A 22,798-nucleotide genomic window follows, 5' to 3' on the forward strand; every position below is an offset into this window, starting at 1 on the left:
GCTGTTGAGAATCTCTACTTTAAAAGTGAAGGACTCCCAGTGAAGGTAGCTAAATTTGCAACAGCACTTTCAGCACTCAGCAGATTGCCTGAGTGTGTTCAGGGAGGACAAAATACTGTGTTATAACCACATAAAGTGAGCTATAGCATGACGTGCTTCTCTGGGACAGTATAACTGATAGCATGTCTGTTAGCATAGCTGGTATATCCTGGTACAGAGTGAACGGCAGTGAGGTTAGGTTGCATATTCCCACAAAAAACCAGATCAAGAACAAGGGAAGAGACAGTAGTCCAAAAGCAGTCCTGAGCATTACAGTCTCCTTTTTCTTGCATTTCTCTAAACTGCAAAAACTCAGGCTTCTGTATCCAAATCTCATGTGTCCTGATGCTCCTACGTGAAAGCTACCATTTCCTCCAGCTCCAGAACTCATATTTACCGGAATCCCCAAGGACAGCTCTTTTTCATTCTTGACCACCCAGATCCTTACTGCCCTTTCTTTAAGTACCAGCTCACAGTTTCCTGTTCATGATCTAAAACACCCACCAGAAGTCAGCATTTGGCCACTTATGCTTCTGTCCTCTCCAGATTTCAAAAGTACCCCTAACACCTCTATTTGTCATCACAGCCCTGCTCAACCAGCAACAGCCACCTAATCCTACCCCCTCATTTGGGAGGCTACCACAAACCCAAAACCTCTTCAAGTTCTCGTGCAAACTAGCTGTTCTTGCCCACACCTCATCCAGAGTAAAATTTAAGAGCAGAATGGGGGAAAATAATTGCAGGAAAACTCCTGCTATTTTAACTCTACAACACGCAACGAAATGTGCTAAAAAAACCCTAAACACAAAGAAAAAAAAGGATGATTTTTTACAATTCTTTTGACTCCAAACCCCCAATTTAAATTTCTGTTATTCCTTATCTTTTAGTCATACTTAATAGGATTCCATACATCAAAAATATAGGAAGAAACTTAATTCTTTTCGCAACTTAGGCCAGAAGACTTGGAAAAGCAGAGAGCTATTTAGAACACATTTTAATGAAAGGAACAAAAATGCAAGCTAATTCAATGGCTGCAATAACACATTAACTAATGATAAAGGAAGGCCATTAACTAATGATAACGGAAAGACCCTTATTTCCTCATCTTCAGCAATATAATATTTAACCATCTATTTCCTTTTATATCAATGGTGTATTTGTAAAAGGAGTAAGATACTCTGTAAATAAAAGATAGATAACATTGATTGGGGTTTTTTGCTGCATTCCATTGTTTTATATAACTTTTGGATAGTTTATGGCACCATGGATAGCATCTGAAGTAGCTTGGTGACTTCACATATGGTGCTGCGGGATTTGAGGCAACCCCACTGTGATGTGTACCACAGCACCTTGCACCACTCAGTCAAAATCTATCACTTTGTGTAGCACTGAGCCCACCCTTTGTTGTCACCACGATCAGACCCTGATGAACACCCAGTATGGTTTGTGGCATGTTTCCTGAAGTCTCTTGTCATTGCTGCATGACAAGTATTGCTGTGAGCTAGATTTACAACACACAGTACTGCACCAGGACTTATGCAACCATTGCATGTTTTGCAGAAGGCAAATCTTTTAGTTATTTGGTGAAAAGGTATGTATGGTAAACAATATTGTTTCACTTTTAGGACAGCTTGAAATGCAAGAATTAGAAAATGGCATGGTTTTACATCTTATAGCTAATCCAGGGTCAAAACAACAACAAAAATATCACAAAATCACAGAATCAAGTAGGTTGGAAAAGACCTCTGAGATCATCAAGTTAAACCTATGACCTAAGTAGACCTTGTCAACTAGACCATGGCACTGAGTGCCATGTCCAGTCTTTCGTTAAACATCTCCAGGGACAGTGACTCCATCATCTCTCTGGGTAGCCCATTCCAATGCCCAATCACCCTTTCTGTGAAGAACTTCTTCCTAATGCCCAGCCTAAACCTCCCCTGGTGCAGATTAAGACCGTTTCCTCTTGTCCTGTCACTGTTTGCATAGGAGAAGACACTGACCCCCCCCGGCTACAACCTCCTTTCAGGCAGCTGTAGAGAATGCAAAGGTCTCCCCTGAGCCTCCTCTTCTCCAGGCTAAACAACCCCAGCTCCCCCAGCTACTCTTCACAGGACTTGTGCTCCAGATTCTTCACCAGCTTTGCTGCGCTTGTCTGGACACACTCCAGCATCTCAGTTTCCTTCTTGAAGTGAGGGTGTTGGGGTTTTAGGAGTTCTCCTTTTGGTTTTTTTCTCTTAAAAGAATTTTCCCCATACATGTTGGCAGGGGGACAAATTACTGCATACTTAAGAGAGACAAAAAGACCTGGCCATAGGGGGAGGGGTCCAGCTGGCTACTCTCTCTCACCTGGGGTCCTCTTGTGTAGGTCAGAGATGCCGCGAGATTTGAACTGGGAAAAAGGGGTCGGGTACAGCCCCTAGGGCTCTTGCTCTCTCGGCATTCGGAGGCGGAGAAAGGCTGGAGGGGAAGCTCAGAACAGGCAGCAACACTGCTGTGGTTGTGGAGAGAATTCATCGCCACTGTGGGTTTCTGCTCTCTGCTGCCTTTCTCCTACTGTGAGTGGAGCTTGCTCGCTGGAGCGGCTGTTGCACAGGGACCCTAACACCCCACCTTACTAAATGAGGGACCTTTTCACCATCTGCTGGGGTGCCTCAGGGAAAACCCCGGGATCCCAAGCCTACCTTTCCCTGCCTCGCTGGGAGCTGGTCCACGGCTGCCCTCCCCCCGCTATTCCTTTGCCACAGCTCTTAGTTTCGCTGTAGCCCCGCAGCCCTTGACTGCCGAGAAGTCCCAGGGTTTCCGCTGCAGCTCCGGAGTTTGATACACCTCATCTATCACCTGGGACTTTGTGTTCATCCCTCCTGCTCCCGACGGTCCTGCTTGGGGCACCGGGATTAGCTGCCCCAGGGGGTTTGTGAAGAAGCTTTATTGCCGCGTGTTTCCCGAGCTCGCTCCGGAGCGCCCCCTGCAGCCGCGGGGGAACCATCGCACCTGCCCTGCTCACCGGGAGCCGCCAGCGCCCCTGCCGGCTGCGAGCGGAACTGCACCCGAGGGGAAAGGGCCCGACAGCCGAGAAGGCTGGGACTGGGTTTGTGATTGTTTGCTGTTACTGCCATAGTTATTGTTGTTTGTTTGACTTGTTATACATATATATATATATATATATATATATATATATATGTATGTGTATATATGTATATAAGTAAACAATTGTTATTCCTATTCCTCATATCTTTGCCTGAAAGCCCCTTAATTTCAAAATTATAATAATTTGGAAGGAAGGGGGTTGCATTTTCCATTCCAAGGGAGGCTCCTGCCTTCCTTAGCAGACACCTGTCTTTCAAACCAAGACAGATGCGCCCAAAACTGGACACAGGAATTGAAGTGTGGCATCACTAGTGCCGAGTACAAGGTAGAAGCTAGAAGCACCCTAACTTCTTCCCGCAAATTTAATTCCTGGGCAGCAATACTTGACATCCAAGACTATTCCAGGGGAAGCATGGAATATATAACTCCTGAGAAGGGATCTCTCAATCACACTGGTTTGGGGTTGTTTTTTTTCTTTATGGTCTGCATTTTATTTTCTAATAAGTGATTGACATCACAGACTTTGTCATAAACCTAATACCATTGCTTAAAAAAGTGTGATTGTGATGCCAAAAATGCTGCAAATGTCATACACTTCCCAAGGTCATTCCTTGATCTACTCACATTCAAAATAGTGATCACTCCCCAGAGCACCTCTTCTCTGTCAAATGTTCAGCCACCAGTGCACCCTGGGTCAAGAAGGTACTGAAAGTGAATTAACATCTTCTCAGGCCTCTAAAAGTTGCAGCAAGAAGGTCACCTTCTGACTCTGAAAGGGTTTATCAGGTTTATTCAGGGAGCATCCAATATAAAGTAAGTCCATGTTCCATCAAATTAATTTTCAGAATTGCCATATTCTAAAATCGTGCCTTTTTATTTTCATGATCATGCCTGCATTTGTGCAAAAATCTGAGAATGAATGGGAACATTAAAGAAAGTACAATCACTCCCGTTCAAATCAGTATATGCAATTCAGAAGTTTCTTTCTGGGACAAAAAAATATAATTTGTAAAATAATTCATCTTGGGTGCCTAAAAGGGAGGTGCATTAGGATTATCAAAGTATCTGTGGTTATCAAAACCTATTTTATTGAGAGATTTGCATTTCAATGGATATTCATTTCTCCATCTGGATCTATCTTAACTATGTCTTTTTAGGTACGTGAAATAACTCATCGACCAGAATCTAATGATTAACCTTAGCTAGTGCCATTGTATAGCAGCTGCGAGTCACACTGTATCTCCATGGAGCCCTGCTGCAGTCAATAGAGCTCTGCAAAGGGGCCCAGATGTGCCTGCACGCAGCCCATTGGAGAACTCAGAGTGTAGACATTAAGTCTGATTCTCCCTTTCAAATAGCACATTTATTCTGGCTCTTTGGAAAACTGAAAGTGCACATAAATCTCATAAATTTATCTGTAGTAAAGAATTTCTTTTCTAATATTTGCCAGTCTGAAGCTTCTCTTTGATCACTAGGCAAATATAAGAATTTGGGCCAAATGAAATTATTTAGATGCCTAGATACTTCATCACTGACCCATACCTTTTTAAAAAATATGCATGAAAGATATTGAACATTTGATTTATTACAGGAGTATGCTAGGAAAGAGGTGGAGACTTCTCTTTTCAACCTTATGAAATGCCTACTAATCACTGGTAGGAGAGAACTCTTACCATCAGTAAGTGTTTAGGGATTTGGTACAACATGAACCAGAAGAGAATGAGAGGAAATCATCAGAATCGTTAAACAGTCTGGTGGTTTGATCACTCCTTGCAAAGATAGAGAGGATGTAGGCTAAACCAAGCCTGTATTGCTAGTCACTCAAAATGTGAATGTAATAAAAAAAGTAGGATATGAGAAATCTAAACTAAACTTTCCAGAAGGTGACAGATTTACACATATAGCTAATCTGTAGCTAATCCTAAAAGTCTTGTTCCAATATCACATTTTGAGCTTATTCTTGCAAGCAGGCAACAAGCTGGTCAGCATCAACAAAATTCAGGTGGATGCTATGGCCAAAACTTAAAGGGCATTTAAAGAATCATGTAGCAGTTCAGCAAATGGGTCTGGGAATCTAAGCAGAACTCAAATATTGGATGCATGCTCCTAAATCCATTTATGGAATTGAAATATTCATTAATTTCTTCAGGAAGCTATCTCACTTTTTTTTTTTTTCCCCCCTTTTGGTGCATAGACATGTACCATGCAAAAAGCCCTAATTGGGTAGAACAAGTGTACACTACAGACTATCAGGGCTCATTAAAGCATCTGAGCATAAGCTTAATTTAAACACACATGTAAGTCCATTAAAACCAGTAGATCTAAAGAAAATAAGTGATCTTCATGCTGAAGTTGAAGGTATTAATGAGACTATGTAATTTCTTGAGAAGCAATTGAGTAGAATTGGAAAAAGTGAATATATATATATATATGTAAAATTTCTGCCTTTTTAACCAAAAGCATCTTAATTTTAAAATCCTTGCCTGAAGAAGTTTCTGTACACATCTTTTATAGTCTTATTTAGTTTTTGCTAAAAACTAAAGAAATAAGAAAATCGGCTTTTGATCCTTTTCAAATGAAAAGTAAAACTAACGTATTTGTTGGAAGCAGAAACAAATAGGCACCAAAAACTAGAAGCATATCTGTATCCCTTGGATGTCACAATTTGTGCTTGTGATATTGACCTGAGTCTTACTGCATTTTCACCCCAATCCATCATGTAATTGCATTTTTCTGAGAAAAGCCTGCTTTATTCCTGAAAAGACTCTGGACTTTGTTTAGAGCCTTAGGATCCCCCTTCCATCCCTAACCCAGGGTAATACATTTCATCCCTACAACAAAAAGCTGGTATTTACTAAAATGAGGCAGGAGATCTGGGCTCAATGACTCCCTGTGTTTAACACTGTGCTACTTCTCAGAGACCAAGATGCCTAACACTGCTTAAGAGCATTTGCTATTATTCTGGAAAGGAAGATGGGGATGTCTTCTGACCCCACAAAAGATGTTTCCTAGGTAGCCAGATGACTGTCTGCCCTTCATCAGCATTCTCTCTTAACCCTGCAGACTAATCTAACCCAGATCTTACTGACTGCAGCAGACAACACTACCACCATGCCCGTGGCCCTCTGATTGCGTTATTAGTTGATAAGGCTTTGTAATTAGCCCTCAAACTCTCCTCAGTAAATCTCCAATTTCACCCCTCAGAGACTCTGAGTAGATGCTACTACACTACAGGGCCTCAGAAAGCTACTAATGAAGTGTGTAATGAGGCTTTTTAGAGTCAGAAGATTGAGGGCAAAAAAACCCAAAGATAAATAAAAAGCATACAAAAGATGAGGGTTCCTTTTCTAGTGATTTCCCTCATCTCTTCTATTAAAAAATATTTCTCAGGAGTGGCTTCAAAACCATTCCTAATTTAAAATGTAGAAGCGTTAATGGAAAATTGAAGTTTACCTTAAAAATTGAAAAAGGCTTGCATCACTGGTGCACAGCAATGAATAATGTTGGAAGAGGACATTAATTTCTCTAGCAAGGAAGGTGTGCTTTAACTCTCAATATGTGACATTTTTGCAGCACACCCACTCCCCCACATGTGCACAGTTACCCACAGCCTTTTCTGTATGCACTTGCCAAGGGGTGTGCCTTAGGAGAAATACCCACAAATTTGTTTGGCACTAAACAAAAATGGAGTCTGCACTGTCATGGGCAAAAATGGATGAAAACCCACAGGGCTGGTCTCATGCCTTTCTTCCAAACTTCCCTCTTTGCTTTCAATGTCTCATGTTCAAGCATGTTATGGTTAGCACAAATGGTTGCAAACAGAAAAAAAAAATTAATGGAGGTTTCCCATATGGCTTAGAGGAGCCTGTGCTGTTCCATGATTCCTGCTGAGCCAAGGGGTCTGTCAGATCTGGTTGTGGTTTAATCCCCTTGCTGTGTGCTTTGGCAACATTTTTGTTGCCATAACAAATTCTGCAGAACAGAACAGAACATGTGGGCATGCCTTGGATAAGAGTCCAGATAAGCATTAAGTTAGCATGGCAATGGATAGATGCAATCTCTCACTCTGAAAAGAGGGAGAGCAGTGAAAAGGTCATTCTTTTTCTCTGGTTTACTATAAACCCAGAAAACATGTCAACCATTTCAGGTTTTAGACATATTAGCTTAAAATACTTAATAAAGTGTTTTGTGTTGAGATACCAGACCGTGAATAAGAGTGGCTGAAATATGGACATGCATCATGCTCTTCAGGTGTGCTATGGGTGTAAACAACCTACAGCACAAAGATGCTCTCTCTATGAGTGTGATTCATAACTTAAGATACTCATTCCATACAGTGGCAAAAATCTGGTAGAGGATTAAGTGAAAAACTTAATCTTGGGTTGTCAAGACAACTCAAAGTATCACTGGTACTGTCCCGGTCCACCAAATAATTTGTACTGTGGCAGATTTCCTTCCTCATTAAAACACTACATTTTTGTACTGCCTCTGTGCTCACACATCTTTCTGTCTGCCCGCCCATCAGCTTAAGGTGTTCTGGACTACCAGAAACAGAAAAGTCTCCCATTAGAGGTTCACAAAACAAAAGTACACATTGCTGTCACTGAATTTATTTTATTGTAGCTTAACCTATTTCATCTTCATAGCTTCCTGTGAGTCACTTCAGAGCATAATGGAAAACTTCAGCACAGCATGACTATTCATTTGTGTGAGTGATACCAGTATGATTTCCAAATAGAGTGTATTTACTTTGGACTAAATGCTATTGTTATTCCTTTTGACTCAATGGTGAGATGGTTTTCAGAGTCTTTCACAACACTTCAAAAAGGAGATACTGAAAATGGAATTTGCTACTTCTACAGTGTTTTTCTGTTCATTTGCATAATCAGTATATTAAGTACTTTTCCCCTGAAAATGAAATGCATCAAATAACCATATTATCTTTAGTTTTTCAGAATAGCTTTCCTATTCCAGAGTACCAAGTTCTTATTTTATTTTCAGCTTTGCTTTCTGGATCCCAGTGTCTCTGATGCTTCCATCTAAGCTTTGCTTGGTTTTGTCATAAATACAGAAAAATGACATTTAGTAGGTTGGATGGATACCCTTACAAATCATGTGGGACAGTCTCTCTTCCAGGATTGCACAAAGCTTATTTAGGACAGGGACAGACACTCCCTTTGTTTCAGCTATCCATTCTATAAATTGTTTGGCTGTTTTGACCTTTACTGTAAATGAAAATTCCTAGCAGTATACGGCATACCTTCTACAAACTACTGCCTTCCAACACAGTTTAACTTCATCTTCAGTAGCATCACAGCACAGCAGAAAACAATGGACTGAATAGAAGGGCTTGCATTTCACTTCTAGTATACCAAAACTGACATCTGAACAGTTTTGTATAATCAATAGTGCAAAATAAAGAAAAAAAATTTAAAAAGTAACATTTTTTTCTTCCGGGGTTACTGAGAGTCAATGTAATTTTCACATTAAATAGGACTTCTGGCACCATTCCAAGAAAACAAAAAGTTGAAAGGAAGCAGATTCAGGTATGTGTCCTGTCTGAACAACAGCAAGTCTGATTGCATTATATTTTGCTCAAATGCAATTTCCTAATAATACTAATAAATTACACTGGCCTTCAACTTGATGTTGTAGGACTAAGTAGTGCAACCTACTATTTAGTTTTTTGAAACAGCATTCATAAAGAAAGAATTGAAATTCATTTTTCTTCAGTGAGTAATCTCAATATTTAGGTGCATTTCATTTTTGAAAAGTCTGAAAAAATTGAGCTATACAGCTATACACACAAATAAGCCAGGTCCATTACCTGACCCTTTGGCCAAGATTTCTTATCCTACAGTGAGAGTGGCTACATCTAACAGAGCTGGTGTCTGAACCATGTCTTGGCACTATCCAGAGGTGACAGGTGGCCTAGGCTACAGGTGTGCTGGGGATGCTGCTGGCTGTGCTATCTCTGTGACAGAGGTGGTGATCAGACGGCTGTGGTTTGGTGTACGACCTGCTTCTGACAGCTGCATAAACCAGCAGTGGCAGACTATGCACTTCCTTTTATTTTTTTTTCCAGCTCGGAGTAAAATATACTCCTTTCCAAAAGCAACTTAAAAGAGATTATTTCAGAATTTTGATGCTTCTATTATATCATTTACATTTACCTATTTGTATTTATTTATTCAGATGCAAATATGCATTTTTATTGTTTAGAAACTTTTAATGTTCAGTTTGCTGAATCTTTGATCAACGCAAACCAGTAAAATAGGGATTACTTTTGTCAAAGCATAAACGGAATTTAAATGGGAAAAAAAATCCTTGCAAAGATGCCTAATAGTACTCAGAGGAGCAACATGCACACATGTCAAACATCTGTTGAAGGTTAAGTGAAGGCTGTTCTAATTTTCATTTTAACATATTCAGGATAGTGATAGAAAACTAGGCTTTTTCTTATGAAATCCATCTACCTTTGTTTTACAGCCAATAAATGTTTTTATACTGCCAAAACTATCAATATTCAGCTTTTATTACAAGTCTACTGGTGCTCTGCAGACCTCAGTTCTGAGCTATGCTGTCACCCAAGCAGAGGACTAAGAGAATTAAACCCCCATTTTATTTCTGTGCACTAGCTCCCTCCATCTGGGTAAACAAGCTAAAAAGCCAGCTAATGCAGCTGACATCTTGAATTATGTAATTTCTCATGACATGTGCCAGAAATGCTATTCAGCCCTGCTATACATGCAGGAATGCTGTTCAAAGCCCTGGCTTCTGGTTCAGCAGCATGATCAGTGGTACAAATGGTGCTCGGCATGCAGTAAGGATTACTGAGCCATGCTGGAGGAGGCAGGAAGACTCCATAATCATTATCCATTGCTATATCCTTCAAAGAAATCCTCCAGACAGAAAAGGCAACCACAGTGACCGGGAGACAGATATATTGGGAGGAGGTGGTTTGTGGTGAAAATCCAAGTTTAGGATCAGCACCTTGTATTTCTGTCCAACAAGAAATTTTCTGTCTGCTTTAGGATTGCTGTAATCTGTAGATTTTTGCTAGAAAGACTTACAAGAACCAGAATAGTTGTCACGTTTCTGCTTGAAGTTCCCTGGGAAAACCCATGTATGTTAGGCTGGCAGATTCAAAGTGTTGCCCTTCAGTTTAAGGAAAAGCTGAGGACTTAAAAGATATCTGTCATCAGCAGCCTGGCTGCTTAGTTATTCCTAGTCCAGTGTTAGTGACAAATTCTCAACAGAGCCCCTAATAATATCTTACAGTCTTACAAAAAGCTTCCTCCTTTTCTGACTGGTTAGTGGTAACTATGCCATGAAATCCTCTGGGGCCATGAACAAGCACAGCTGTCAACCCCAGTACATGCATCAGCCGTGCACCCTTGCTTTAATCAATTACATTTTGAGTGGTGTATTTGCAATACATGGAGAAATTACAGAAGATACAACATTTGGGATTGACCTACTAGTAAGCACCTTCCTTCAGGATTTAACAAATCAGGAGTACTTTCTTTCTTGAAATATATTCCTTATTTGAATATGTATGTTTAGTTGCTGTCTGAATCTGTTTATAAGTTGTAGTGGTCTAGGGCAGGCACGAAGACCTGCCACCCACTGGAAAATTTGTGCTGCTACCCAGATTCCCTTTTGGGAGGCCCAGTCTTAGCTGGAAACAAAGAACAACATAGAATATATTTTATTTGGTGTAAGTGCTTGGAAAGTTAGAATAGTGTCTAAGAAAAGATTTTAGTTTGTGGTACGAATAAGTTTAGACATACCCTCCAAAACTGGGATTACTGCAACCAAACTGTCTCTGAGAATGATCCCTGGTATACAACAGTGCCCCGAACACAGCCAGACAGTGGCTGGGACAGTACAATATGAAACAGTAAAGCTGGAAACTCTTCTCTTTGATAATAGCCAAAGTTGATGGTTTTCTTGCAGATTGCAAGGTAAATAATTCAATTTAAGTAAGTCAAAAGGATTTTTGCCTAAGGTTTTTGTTTTATTTTATGAAAAGGTGAGTCACTATGGTAAACCATACAGCATTACCTACAGAACGATAAACAACACTTGGTCAAAGGTTTCACTCTCAATTTCTTTAGTTTATGTCCCAGGTGAAAAGATGAATTTGCTAAGCCATGAGAAACACCCAGTCACATTAACAGAATCTGCAGATTTTAAATCAGGCTATCACTTTGAACCTCTCCTCCCAGGTATATTTACAGTTTACTTATAAAATGATATATTGAAAAGATAAAAAGGAAGGTAAATAAAGATCTATTGGAAAAGATATATAGCTACATATTTCCCTATAGTTTTAAGATTTGCTTTAGTTATTTAATAGGCCATATTGTAGGTAGTTTGAATGAAAAATAACCCAGTCAAAACAAAATCTTCCACAACGTGTTTAAATGTGTATGATAGAGTATAGCAGATAAGATACAGAAAGCATTATACTGAAAAAAAAGGTGTAAAATGCCCAATATATGGTACGATGATATATTTACTATTATATCTAGTGTAGAATAGAGTATATTTTCTATTTCAGAGAAAGCAATGAAATAAAAAAAGATAATATAAACCAGCCCTTCTAGAGAAAAAAGCCGGAACTTTGAACTCTTGACAAAAAAAACCCCATATATTTCCTTTAGTAAACATAACAAACTCATTCTGAAGTAGAAGGTTTATTTCAGGGATGGAAGATGATGTCAGGTTTTCATCCACTAATCACAAGAAACTGTACCTAATTTAAAATGAAGCCACAAAATTGCCTTTTAAACACAGATAATTTTTTTTCCTATGGATGCTGACCGTTGTCCATAAGACACAAAGAAAAGTTATCCAAGTCACAACAACTTCCAGAAAGGTGTATAACATAGTGTAGTGAAGCTTACTTTTGATGATCTCCGAGTGGTCTTTGCCCAATGGATTTTAATAATGACTCTGGTCGAACTGTTAATTTTGGCGATGTCTTGGGGCTAGTATCAGAATCTCCACTTTCTTCATCTCCCATGGCCTTAATATAGCTCCCACTTCTCATTCTTCTGCACGGGATCTCTTCATCTTTCCCACCAGCTGGGTATCCTCCCCATTCATCCTGAGGTACCTAACAGAGACCATAAAACACACACACAGAATGTGCTTTATTCTTTTCATATATTTAAATACTTCCTTACATTTTTCCTTTTACAAAGACAAAAAATGAATTATTTTTTCTTCAGAAACAGATAGTTTATGATAAGATTTCTAAGAACCCTAAATGATTTGGCCATTTAACTTCAACTACAGAGCTGGAAATTTTCAGTTTATAAATGTTAGAACCCAAGGAACGATGATCATGGATTGTGAGCTGAGCTGCAATATCTATTTGTAGACAAGCTCTAAATTGCAGGAAGCGTCTTAAAGTTTGCACATAGATTTTACTGGTAACAGTAGGTTAATCAGGTATCTCAGACCTAAAACTCAATGAAAGCTGAGGACTTCAGGGTTTATTACCAATGATGTATGAATGACATATTTAAGATAAACAAAGCCATGATCTTCGCATAAATGGATAGGATTATGATTTAGGGCAAATTTCTGTGGGGAAAAAAGAAAAAGTGGTAATTTGTCTTTTTTCTATTTAGAAACTGCAAAATAGTTGATAGAGACTGTAATATATCAGGAATGCAACCATTTAAATAATATGTGTGGTTGCAGGGTTGCAGTTGCTTTTATGCAGTTGAGGTGGTTTTCCAAATAGTAAGATCATTAGTCAGATAATCAACAGCTGGTGGATGGACATCTCTCTCCATTACAAACTGCCAAAGAATTGAGCAGGAGTGGATTCTTCAATCCAAAGTGAAATCAGCCTTGTTTTAAGGCCTATGATTAAAATCAGCAAGCTTGTCTCTGCCAGTATTGCTTTTTCTTCTTTTTTTTTCTTTTATTTAATCTTACAAGGTGCTGAGTCCTCTGGCTCTAATCCAGAATCACACTTATGTATTTACTTAGTTTAAAGGATATAGGCAACTCTCTGAAATGCATTATAAGGACTCATGGTTAAAAAGAAGGATGCGACAGAGTTCTTCAGTGGACCAAGGCTGATGCCCTGGGCAGCATCAAACCCTTTATCAACATAATGATTCCATCTATATTAAGCAGTTTAATGCCTTTATTTACTAATATACTATAAGTCTGAAGTTGCAGTTAAACATGTAGTTTCTGCAAAGCAGGATGTCTAATAAAGATTTTCAAGTCGAACTTATTTGAGACCTTCTATAGACAGAGTTAGTTCACTGTGGAGCTGAAGCAAATGCTCCCACTGGTTTCAGCAGTCTTGGAGATTGGGTTTAAATAACTAACATGATCTGCTTGCCATCTTTATGGCCCTTTCAAGATAGATGAATTAGCCACCATTAGGTGAACTGACCTGGTGCTTTGAGTCCTAAAAGAGGATTAAGGGAGAAATGAAGTTTTAAAAGGGGGTGAACAAGTGAAAATAGAGATATTAAACTAAAAAACCCAAGCTTAAGACAGAAAAAAAAAAGACTGAAAAATGAAGTCAGATAAGAAGAGATGAAATAATTGCACATATCAGAAAAATGTTAGAAATAACTATCAGAGAATAAAAAAGAGTAATATTCTTATACAAAGTAATAGGACAGAGCATGAATCTGAGTGAAATATGGGTAAGATCATACAAAGAAACAAACTTTTCACATTATTCACCTTTGGATAGTGATTGGAAAGGAAGCATTGAAAATCTTCCCAAATTTGAAGCCTGTAAATGTGATCCTCGTTTCTTTTCTAAGACACAGTATGTATAAGATTAATGTTGCAGGAATGTTTTTTATGATTCTATGCAACCTAAAAGGTATTTATATGCAGTCATAGTAGTCATAGCCAGTCTCCTAAAATACTAAAAATGAATATATTTAATTAAGCATTTTTTAATCTACAGCTGACAACAGTAACAGCTGCAAAAATCTGAATTAGAGAGTTATTTTATTAGTTGATATCATACAAACATACTCTTACTTTTAAATATCCTTTATGAAATGTATGTCAGCATGGCTAAAACCAAAATCCAAATGCTGAAAAAGAAGTTACTGGCATCTACATAGGCCCACTAAAAGAGATACCATTCAATTCTCAGTACTAAAGCTGAATTATCATGTCTTAATATTATTTTCTTAAAATAAACCTCATAACTTTTTCATAGAATAATTATTTTGGCTTGAAACATCTTTCCTTCATTTTAGTTCAAAGATAATTAAATAGAAAGTTTAAAAAGACATTGATCACTAACCTTTTACTTGCTCAAATGCAGAAAATTATTACTTTCTCAACTTTATTTTGTCTGAAATTCCATGTTCAAATAGCTAGATGAGGACTGGATTTAAATGGGTATGCACAGGCTTATTTGTTGATTGAAGTTGCAATCTTATTTTAAAAGACAGGAATGACTGATTTTGTACATTAAAATATCTAAAAAATTAAGCTTCTTCACTGTGATAAGGACAAATCTTACAGTTATGTGCTTTACTTTTTCTGTTGATTGCATTTCTTTTGCTTTCTGTATTCATAAGCTATATGAATTCACATAACAGCTAAAGACCAAAGCTAAAAACCAAAGAAGGGCTGCTCCATTTGTGCTTGTGATGTGCTCATGGTACACACCAAGGCAACAAGAATCCCTTTCTAATCAGACCAACTCACTGGCTGTCACAGAAGCATTTATGGTTGTTACAACATTATTCACAATTAAAATATCAGGGTTTGGTTGGGTTATTTTTTCCCTTAAGCCATTCAAAGGAGCACAGTGCAATGAACACAGTGAAAATTCTTCTGGAACCTGGTGAGGAAGTTTGACCACGTGTTCTCTCAGAAGGTTTCATCCAGAACTTTGGAGAACTGCTGGAGTCTTTTTGCCACCTTCAAAATTAAAAAAAAAAAAGTGCCCTTGACATTGTTTGTCCTCATGGACTGAGAATAGAAGCAAAATTTGAGTCCCAGTTCAGCTTGGTTCTTCATTTACTTGAGCTGATAGGTTAAATACTTGGAAAAATCTTTCCAAATCCAGGCCATCTCAGACCCCAACACAGCTTTAAAGAAAAGCAAAAGCATTATACGAGTGCAGGAAGGATTTTTATTTAGAGATATTAACAAAAATATTTAACATCATATATGAGGGTCATTAAATATACATCTTCCAAAATATGGAAAGGGCTTTACAACTTGCAGAAATTCTATCTTACAATAGCTTCCAGCTCCTGAAATTCCCATCTGCAGGTCTTGCAGCTGCTAATTTGGAAAAATTACCCTACTTATCTACTTGCATATAGTGATGAGTGCTGATATTTATAATGTCTAAAAAGGCCTTCCTTCTGTTCTAGATGTTAACATGAATCCCTAGTAGTTTCTATCCACAGAGGAGTTAGACTGCATATTACTGTATGAATTTCCTTCTGCAAGAACAACTGGCTGACAAGGTCTGGCTACTGATATGGTTACAGCTATTACAGAAGAGGATGAGTGTCCTTCATAAGCATCATTCAGTGTTTCTGTAAGGAGCACCAGGATCAGAAAATTTGACATCTCTCAATTGTCCAGCCACAGATTCATTTTGATATCTTACATTAATCACCTAGGGTCAATTATAATAAAACACTTGGTACCTAACACTTACTACATGTTACGAAGCTGAAGTGATAGTGAACCCCAGAACCTTAGGAGCGATGCTAAATTCCCCATAAAGGCATTTCAGAGAGTTAGTTCCTTCAAAGCAGTATCCAAAAAGTCCATCTAGTTAGCAATCAAAATGTAAAGTGTGAAGAAAAATCTCAAATAGTTCTCCTTTCTTGGACTTACTGTATCTGATTACATGCAGCAGAAAGGCTTTCTGTTATTTTCCAGTCAGATCCTAAAATCATCTTCTGAAGAAAAATGTTCTTATTTCCTTTTCTTTTTTTTTTTCCTTTTTTTTCAAAAGAACAGTAGCCTTATTCTTTCCTTCTGTTATGAAATAGCTGTGGAAGTCGAAGACTTTCTTGCTCATCTTCTAATCCATAATGTTTGGAGAGCTCAGGAAGAAGATGACCTAGGGCTCATAAATAAGCTGTTATGTTCTCCTCCTCTTTTTGTCACTCACAGCCTTTTCATGAAGCACTCACAGATTGCTGGGGGAGGGCTGGTTAGGAGAGAGGGACTCCATGTACATAAAAAGGTGTGATGCAGCTTTGTGATCAGGCATTTATCTGAAAGGAGGGAGCTTAGTTATAGCCCCTAGGCCAAGCACTCACATGAATTTTATGTAAAAGAGCGTTTGGATAAAACTTGTGGAGCCTCTAAACAAAGAAAGAAGTACCTTTGATCCAAACTGATGTACACCCTGCTGCTCAGAATGCAATTCAGGGAACTTAGAAGATGAAGTTTGACCTTCTGTAGACTAAGGGAGAAACTGAACTGTCATCTTCACAGTGGGTATTCTAGAAACTTTGTTACTATAAAAACAAATTTCCTTGCTTTAGATTAAATGTCACTATTCTTGGTCTTTGTTAGAAGTTCATATCTTAAAATACCCCTTGCTACTAATTTTTTTGGCTAAATACCTAGAGTGTCACATGACCAGTAAATGGTCACGAAGGTGATTATTTCTGAATTTTAATCGAAATCTTATTTCTATCTCCCTCTTATAGAAACAGTACATATTTGTGTGACTATAGTTCTTAATTTTCTTCTTTAATATATCATACATTTTACACTGTGTTTTAATTTTATTAAAATGGGCCAGACCGCCCAGGTAAGTGGTTGAATCACCATCCCTGGAGGTATTTAAAAGATGTGGCGCTTAGAGACATGGTTTAGTGGTAGACTTGGCAGTGCTGGGTTAACAGTTGTACTCAATGACCTTAAAGGTAATTTCCAATCCAAATGATTCTGTTTCTATTCTTCCTGTTGTTGTACTGACTGTGCTCAGACCAGACCTGACAGGAGAAGGATTTTGAATCCCTAACTGGACTGCAGCAGCAAGTCTGTCCCCTGATTCCCAAAAAAGAAAATTTAATTCATAGATTCTGTGTGTAAACAACAGCATGTTGTCAGGGAAAATAGAGATAGATTTAACAAAACTACAGAACAAACTAGAAATCATGGAATTCCTGCGGTTGGAAGGGACTCTGGAGGTCTCTAGTCCAGCCTTCTGCTCATAGTATGGTCAGGCCCAGCAGATTGCCCAGGACTGCTACAAAGATGGTGAAGGGCCTTGAGGGGAAGCTGTATGAGGAGTGGCTGAGGTCACTTGGGCTGTTCAGCCTGGAGGAGACTGAGGGGAAACCTCATTGCACTTACAACTTCCTTGTGAGGAGAGAAGGAGGGGCAGACACTGATCTCTTCTCTGTGGTGACCAGTGACAGGACCTGAGGGAATGGCCTGAAGTTGTGTCAGGGGAAGTTTAGGTCAGATATCATGAAAAGGTTTTTCACCCGGAGGGTGGTTGGGCACTGGAATGGGCTCCCCAGGGAAGTGGCCACAGCACCAAGACTGACAGAGCTGAAGAAGAGTTTGGACAATGCTCTCAGGCACATGGTGTGACTCTTGGGGATGGCCCTGTGCAGGGCCAGGAGTTGGACACGGTGATCCCTGTGGGTCCTTTCCAGCTCAGGATATTCAGTGATAATTTGACTGTGTCCAACTGGCTTCCAAAGATGAAGATGCCACGACCTCTCTAGGCAACCTGTTCCAATGTTTGACTACACTCAGGGGGAAAAAGATTTTCCTTATATCTGATGAGAATTAGGTAACCTAGGCTCCCTAAAGCTAATTCTAGGAGTGTGGATATCTAATCTTGTATCTAAGCAATTGTCATGAGTTAGCAAAGCATAGTCCTGGAAGTGATGTTCTTTCAAAGGGGTGCTTACAGCTTCCTCTGTGACCTGACCTGACAGAATCTATCAGCTGGCCAGTTTAAATATGGACAATTCTTTGAGCCACTTAAAATTGTGACCTCCTCTGTGATCCACACTTAAGAATAGACAACCCCCCCCCCCCCAGCTCTGTCTCATTTCCGGTGTTGGGACAGGTGGCTGCGGGCCCCGTGCGGGGGCCGCCGTGGCCCAGCCCAGCCATCCTGGAGCCGATGGCCCCTGTTCCACCCGCGGAACCCTCCCACAGTCCTGCTGTGGGCAGCCGGAGCAGCTCGGCTCCCCATCTCCACTTCGGCCAAGATTCAGCTGAAGCTGCCCACCAATGTCTGGCAGAGATCATGTGACCAACAGCGATAAGCCACATTCCAGCTGCAAGGCCTAGGTGAGATTAACCCTTTTAATGCTATGAAGAGCTGAAAACCTGAGGAAAGAGAAAGAGGAGATGCTTAAAGCTGAAATTCTGTTGTAAAGCTATGATACCTCAGAGTACCCATTGTAATTTCATGAAGGCATGGGGGGTGGAGTGCTCAACTCGTGCTTGTTAGCAAAAGCACCTGTGCTGAGATAGGCAGATGCTGACGCAGCTGTAATTTCATGAGAAATTTGAACAGGAAGAGATGGAAGCAATGAGGACTTTTGCTCCAAATGGGAAAGGAGAAAACCTCAGTCCCTAGAGATGCTCCCAGAGATAGTCCTAATGATGAAGATGAGGAAGACCCTTTGCTCCCAGGGAAGGAGAAGGGCCTCTGTTCTTAGAGATGAAATGCTCCCAGAGATGGGCGAAGAGAATTTTTGTTTCTGAACGGCTCAACCTTAAAATTGTACCCCAAAAAACTTCAAGAGTGGATCCTCGAAAGCAGTTGTGGGAAAAGCTGCAAGTCGTGGGAGGGGACTCTCACATAAGGCGAACAGAGAACCAACCCGGGCGGCTGTCTCTTTGTGATAATTCCTCCATAGCATGAGCAAGAGAGACTCCTCTTCCTAAACAGACTGAACAAGGTTATTATGGAAGTGGTAAACAGACTGAACATCTTAAGGGTTGTCTTTTTACATTGTCTCTGGGAGAAGGGAGAAAGGTAGGGGGAGGAGAAGTGTTCTGAAGGTGTGGTATAATTTTTTTTCTTCTTTTAGGTCTGTTAATAAACTTTTTTATATTCTTTCAAGTTTGGTGCCTGCTTTGCATTTCTCCTAATTCTTATCTCACAGAAGGTAAACAGTAATGAGTATTTTGGACCAAACCACTACAGCAATACTGACAACAAAACTGGAAGAAACAATGAAATATTCATTCTTCTGGACTTTGACCACTGTTAATTTGATTTTTTAAATTTCAGTTTAAGATTTAGCTAAAACAGTCAAAATGGCAACAGCCATCAACATTTCAAAACAGATCTGTTCTTGTTGTTCCACCCACTTCTATGGCATTGGCTCACAGGTCCCAGAATTTTAGAGATGTTCCATGACTAAACTGCTGATCTGCTTAAAACCTGCATATCAGTTTACTATCTAAAATGAAACTCTTCTAAATAAATGGCTTCAGTTGAGGGAGATGGCTATCACTTCTTCATATTTCTCATTCTCAAAGGTTAAAGGGAGGATTACCTACCTCATAGGAGTTCTGTGAAATCTAATTAGCATGCAGATATAAAATGCACTGAAATATTAATTTTGACCTAAATCTTATTTTAGTAATAAAAATTTCACATTTTCCTAGAAGCAGAAGCTATCTGCGCATGGAATTAGACTATAGATGATGTGAAGAAGGATAAGATACGAAACAGTGTGTTGGAGACACATAATTTTTGTAAGTTTATGCTTTCTCAGCCTGCTCAAGAAGATGCCACAATCTGAAATGCAGGTAAGAGGTTTTCTCTTAAATCATGTTTTCTTCAAGGAGCCTCAGAAAAACAGCCTTTGTGCACAGCTGCAAGTAGATGAAAGTAAATGACAATCTTGGAACGCAGGCGGGGAGATGTTTTTTTGCAATGGTAGAAAGTTTCCTTGAAACTAGTGGGAGATGGGAGCTGGACCTCCTGTGTTTTCAAAACTTTCACTGAAGAAAGAACACCAAGCAATTACAATATTATATTTCTGAAGTTAATGGCACTAAGACATTTCCCTGCTTACTGGCTGTGGACTCAACCCTGTGGCTCAGGATTTTTGCGGGAGGGAAGAGTGCAGTATATGAAAATAGAAGTTTGTTTCCTCTGTAGCTAATCTTGTGTCTACAACTCACCACAATTCTTGGTGCACATTTTTGACTAGTTTCTTCTGCGTGGCTTTTTTATTTTTTTTTTTTTAATGTGCTGATTCATTGTGTAAAGAACATGAATTATGCAATGAAGTCATTGAAAAATCTCTACAAAACATGCCAGGGACTCTTCCTCACCACTAACAATGTCATTCTTCATAATTAGCTTTAATTTTCACATGCCACCCTCTACTCCTTGAACTCCTTGACAGCTCAGAAGCACAGAGAGTTCTTACAGCATTCCTGAAGGTGTGTTGTCATTGTCCATCAAGGCAGGAGCTAATTTGAGAAAACAAGAGTCATCTTTACCTTGCCAGCCATTCTCTCCAGGCTTTGCTATGAACAGCCATAGTATTACAGAAAGAGGAAGGAAATCACAGAGATCCCAAACAATATGTACTTTACATTAGGCTGAAAACAACTTCAGCAATTTGGGATTTGGTAATAATCTGTACACCCATGCAGATGATAGAATACAAGCCGACTATTCCAGCTGGGAGATGTTCAAAAAGGCAGATCATTGCCAGCATTATTTATTGTCTGATTCTATTCTCTCACGTGGAGTTCCAAGCAAACTGCACTAAGCAACCCTTGAAGGAAAGAAGACTTCTGTCCAATGTACTAAAATTGCTTAGTCAACTCCTGTTTTCTAAAGAACTGTGCTCTTTTCATTTAAATAATGTTTTATAACTCATATCTCACAAAAGATGAATTAAAAAGAAAAAAAGAGAAAGAACCAGCACTATGTTTCCTAACTGGTTCTCCAGCAACAACGTGAATTATAATTCAGCTATGGCTAAATACTGTAATTGGTGTTGTGAGGACTTTGTGGCTTTGTTTATGCTGTTTGGATGAAAGTGGGCCAAATTCCCACCCCATTACCATCTGTGCTCATACTGATGGCACAGATCCTTGCAGTTCAGCCACCTGCAAATTCTCTGCTGTGTTGTTGGGTCTCTCTGGGACCCTCAGGACTCTGTGCTGCTTGTACATGGTAGAGCAAGGTGCAGTCAGACAGCAGTCATGGGCTTGTCCACACTGTAGGTGATTTTAGCCTGCTAAGTCTGGCATACTGAGATCTTGTGTCAGAGCTTTTATAGTTTCTCAACCTAAGACGCAAAATCAGCAGGAAAAAAGACCACAAACCCAAGAAACCTGTGTTTCATTTGGCTGCATATTTCCTTTGGGATGTGATCAAGGACACTGCTTTGTGGTCAGCTCAAGCCACTTTAAAATCATATTGCCATTAATTTCAGTGGGGCAGGTTTTCCTTAAGCAATACTCAGCTTTTCAAGCAACGCTAGTAATGGTCAAGTGACCTAGAGTGCTACCTGAAAAATTACCCTAACAGCAGTAAGGATAAGTAAAGATAAGTGTTCAGCTGAGCTGGTGAGTTGCTCCAACTCACTGTGCTACTGCACAGCCATAAGAACTCGGGAGAGAGAAGGATGCAAATGCTGTGGTGACTACCTTAGGGCTGGGCAAACAGGTCAGAAAAGAGCCACTGCCTTGCCTGGAGGTTGCTGCCCTGCAGCACTTCACTCCCGTGCTGTGGAGCAACCTTTACCTCTGCAAGAGTGTGGCTACCAGGAACGCTCCCTAGCCTGTGCTAAGTACAGAACCAACAGTGTGCCAGAAGGAGTTTAGGAAAATATTGGCTAGCTTGGATGAAAACAATGCCGAGACCGGCTGAACCACATAACAGTACTGAGGATCATGATGCAGTGCCAGGGAAACCATCCTGACACTATGCAGTTTGATAGAATAGATGATAAGGTAGCAATTATTTTACTAATGGAAGTTTACAGAAACATCAAAGATCAAAACTTGGAGCTCTGCATGCATGCCACAACAAGCAGCTTTTCTGCCAAGAAAGAAAGTTTGCACCCAGAGTTTGTTTTCTTATGTCTTTGCCTTTTTAGGCCAGCTCATAGATGCATTTTCCTTTAAACCTTTCTCCATAAATTGAATTAAATGCAAATTCTGCTGAAACCAAGCATCAAAAGGCTAAAGACCTAAACAGGACTGCAGCCTGTCTCTTACTACAGGTGAAGGGGAGCCAGGAGTACACCTGCCAGCTGGGCTGCCTGATGGATGGGCAGCTGACAAGGCCCAGGGAACCACAGCATCAGCAACTGAAGCTGACCACAGGTTTTTCTGAGTCGGGAAACACTCCACAGACCATTCAAAGTTACAGAAGTATAAAGTAAGAGAAAAAAATGTCCATAAATGGAAGAAAAGGAGAGGTGCTCCCAACATACTTACAATGCACAGCACCTCTGAAACCACAGAGACTAAGGAGCAAGGACTCCAGTGTTGCAGAGCTATTATAAGGCTAGAGAGGGATGAACCTAAAAGGCAGCATATGCAGGGCTGACCCAGAAAGTGGCCTGTAGAAAACAGCGTCTTATTTAATTGAAGCAGGAAATTATATCACGTTTTTTGCTTTTTTCCAGTTTGTTGTAGGTCTACTACTGAAAAAACAGTATGTCTTTAA

General features: G+C 39.7%; 1 protein-coding gene across 1 annotated transcript in view; it reads right to left on the bottom strand.

Moving 5' to 3' along the window:
- DLGAP2 (DLG associated protein 2) overlaps positions 1-22,798 on the bottom strand; it is a gene marked incomplete at its 3' end in the record, with an annotated part of 83,400 nt that overhangs the window by 53,150 nt on the left and 7,452 nt on the right. Inside the window, exon 2 of the mRNA XM_082301708.1 lies at positions 12,039-12,250. Coding sequence (XP_082157834.1) covers positions 12,039-12,250 — 212 coding nt within the window. The remainder of the gene's footprint in view (positions 1-12,038; positions 12,251-22,798) is intronic.

This window comes from Coloeus monedula, assembly GCF_965178545.1.
Source record: "Coloeus monedula genome assembly, chromosome: 2".
In the NCBI taxonomy this organism is placed as follows: domain Eukaryota; kingdom Metazoa; phylum Chordata; class Aves; order Passeriformes; family Corvidae; genus Coloeus; species Coloeus monedula.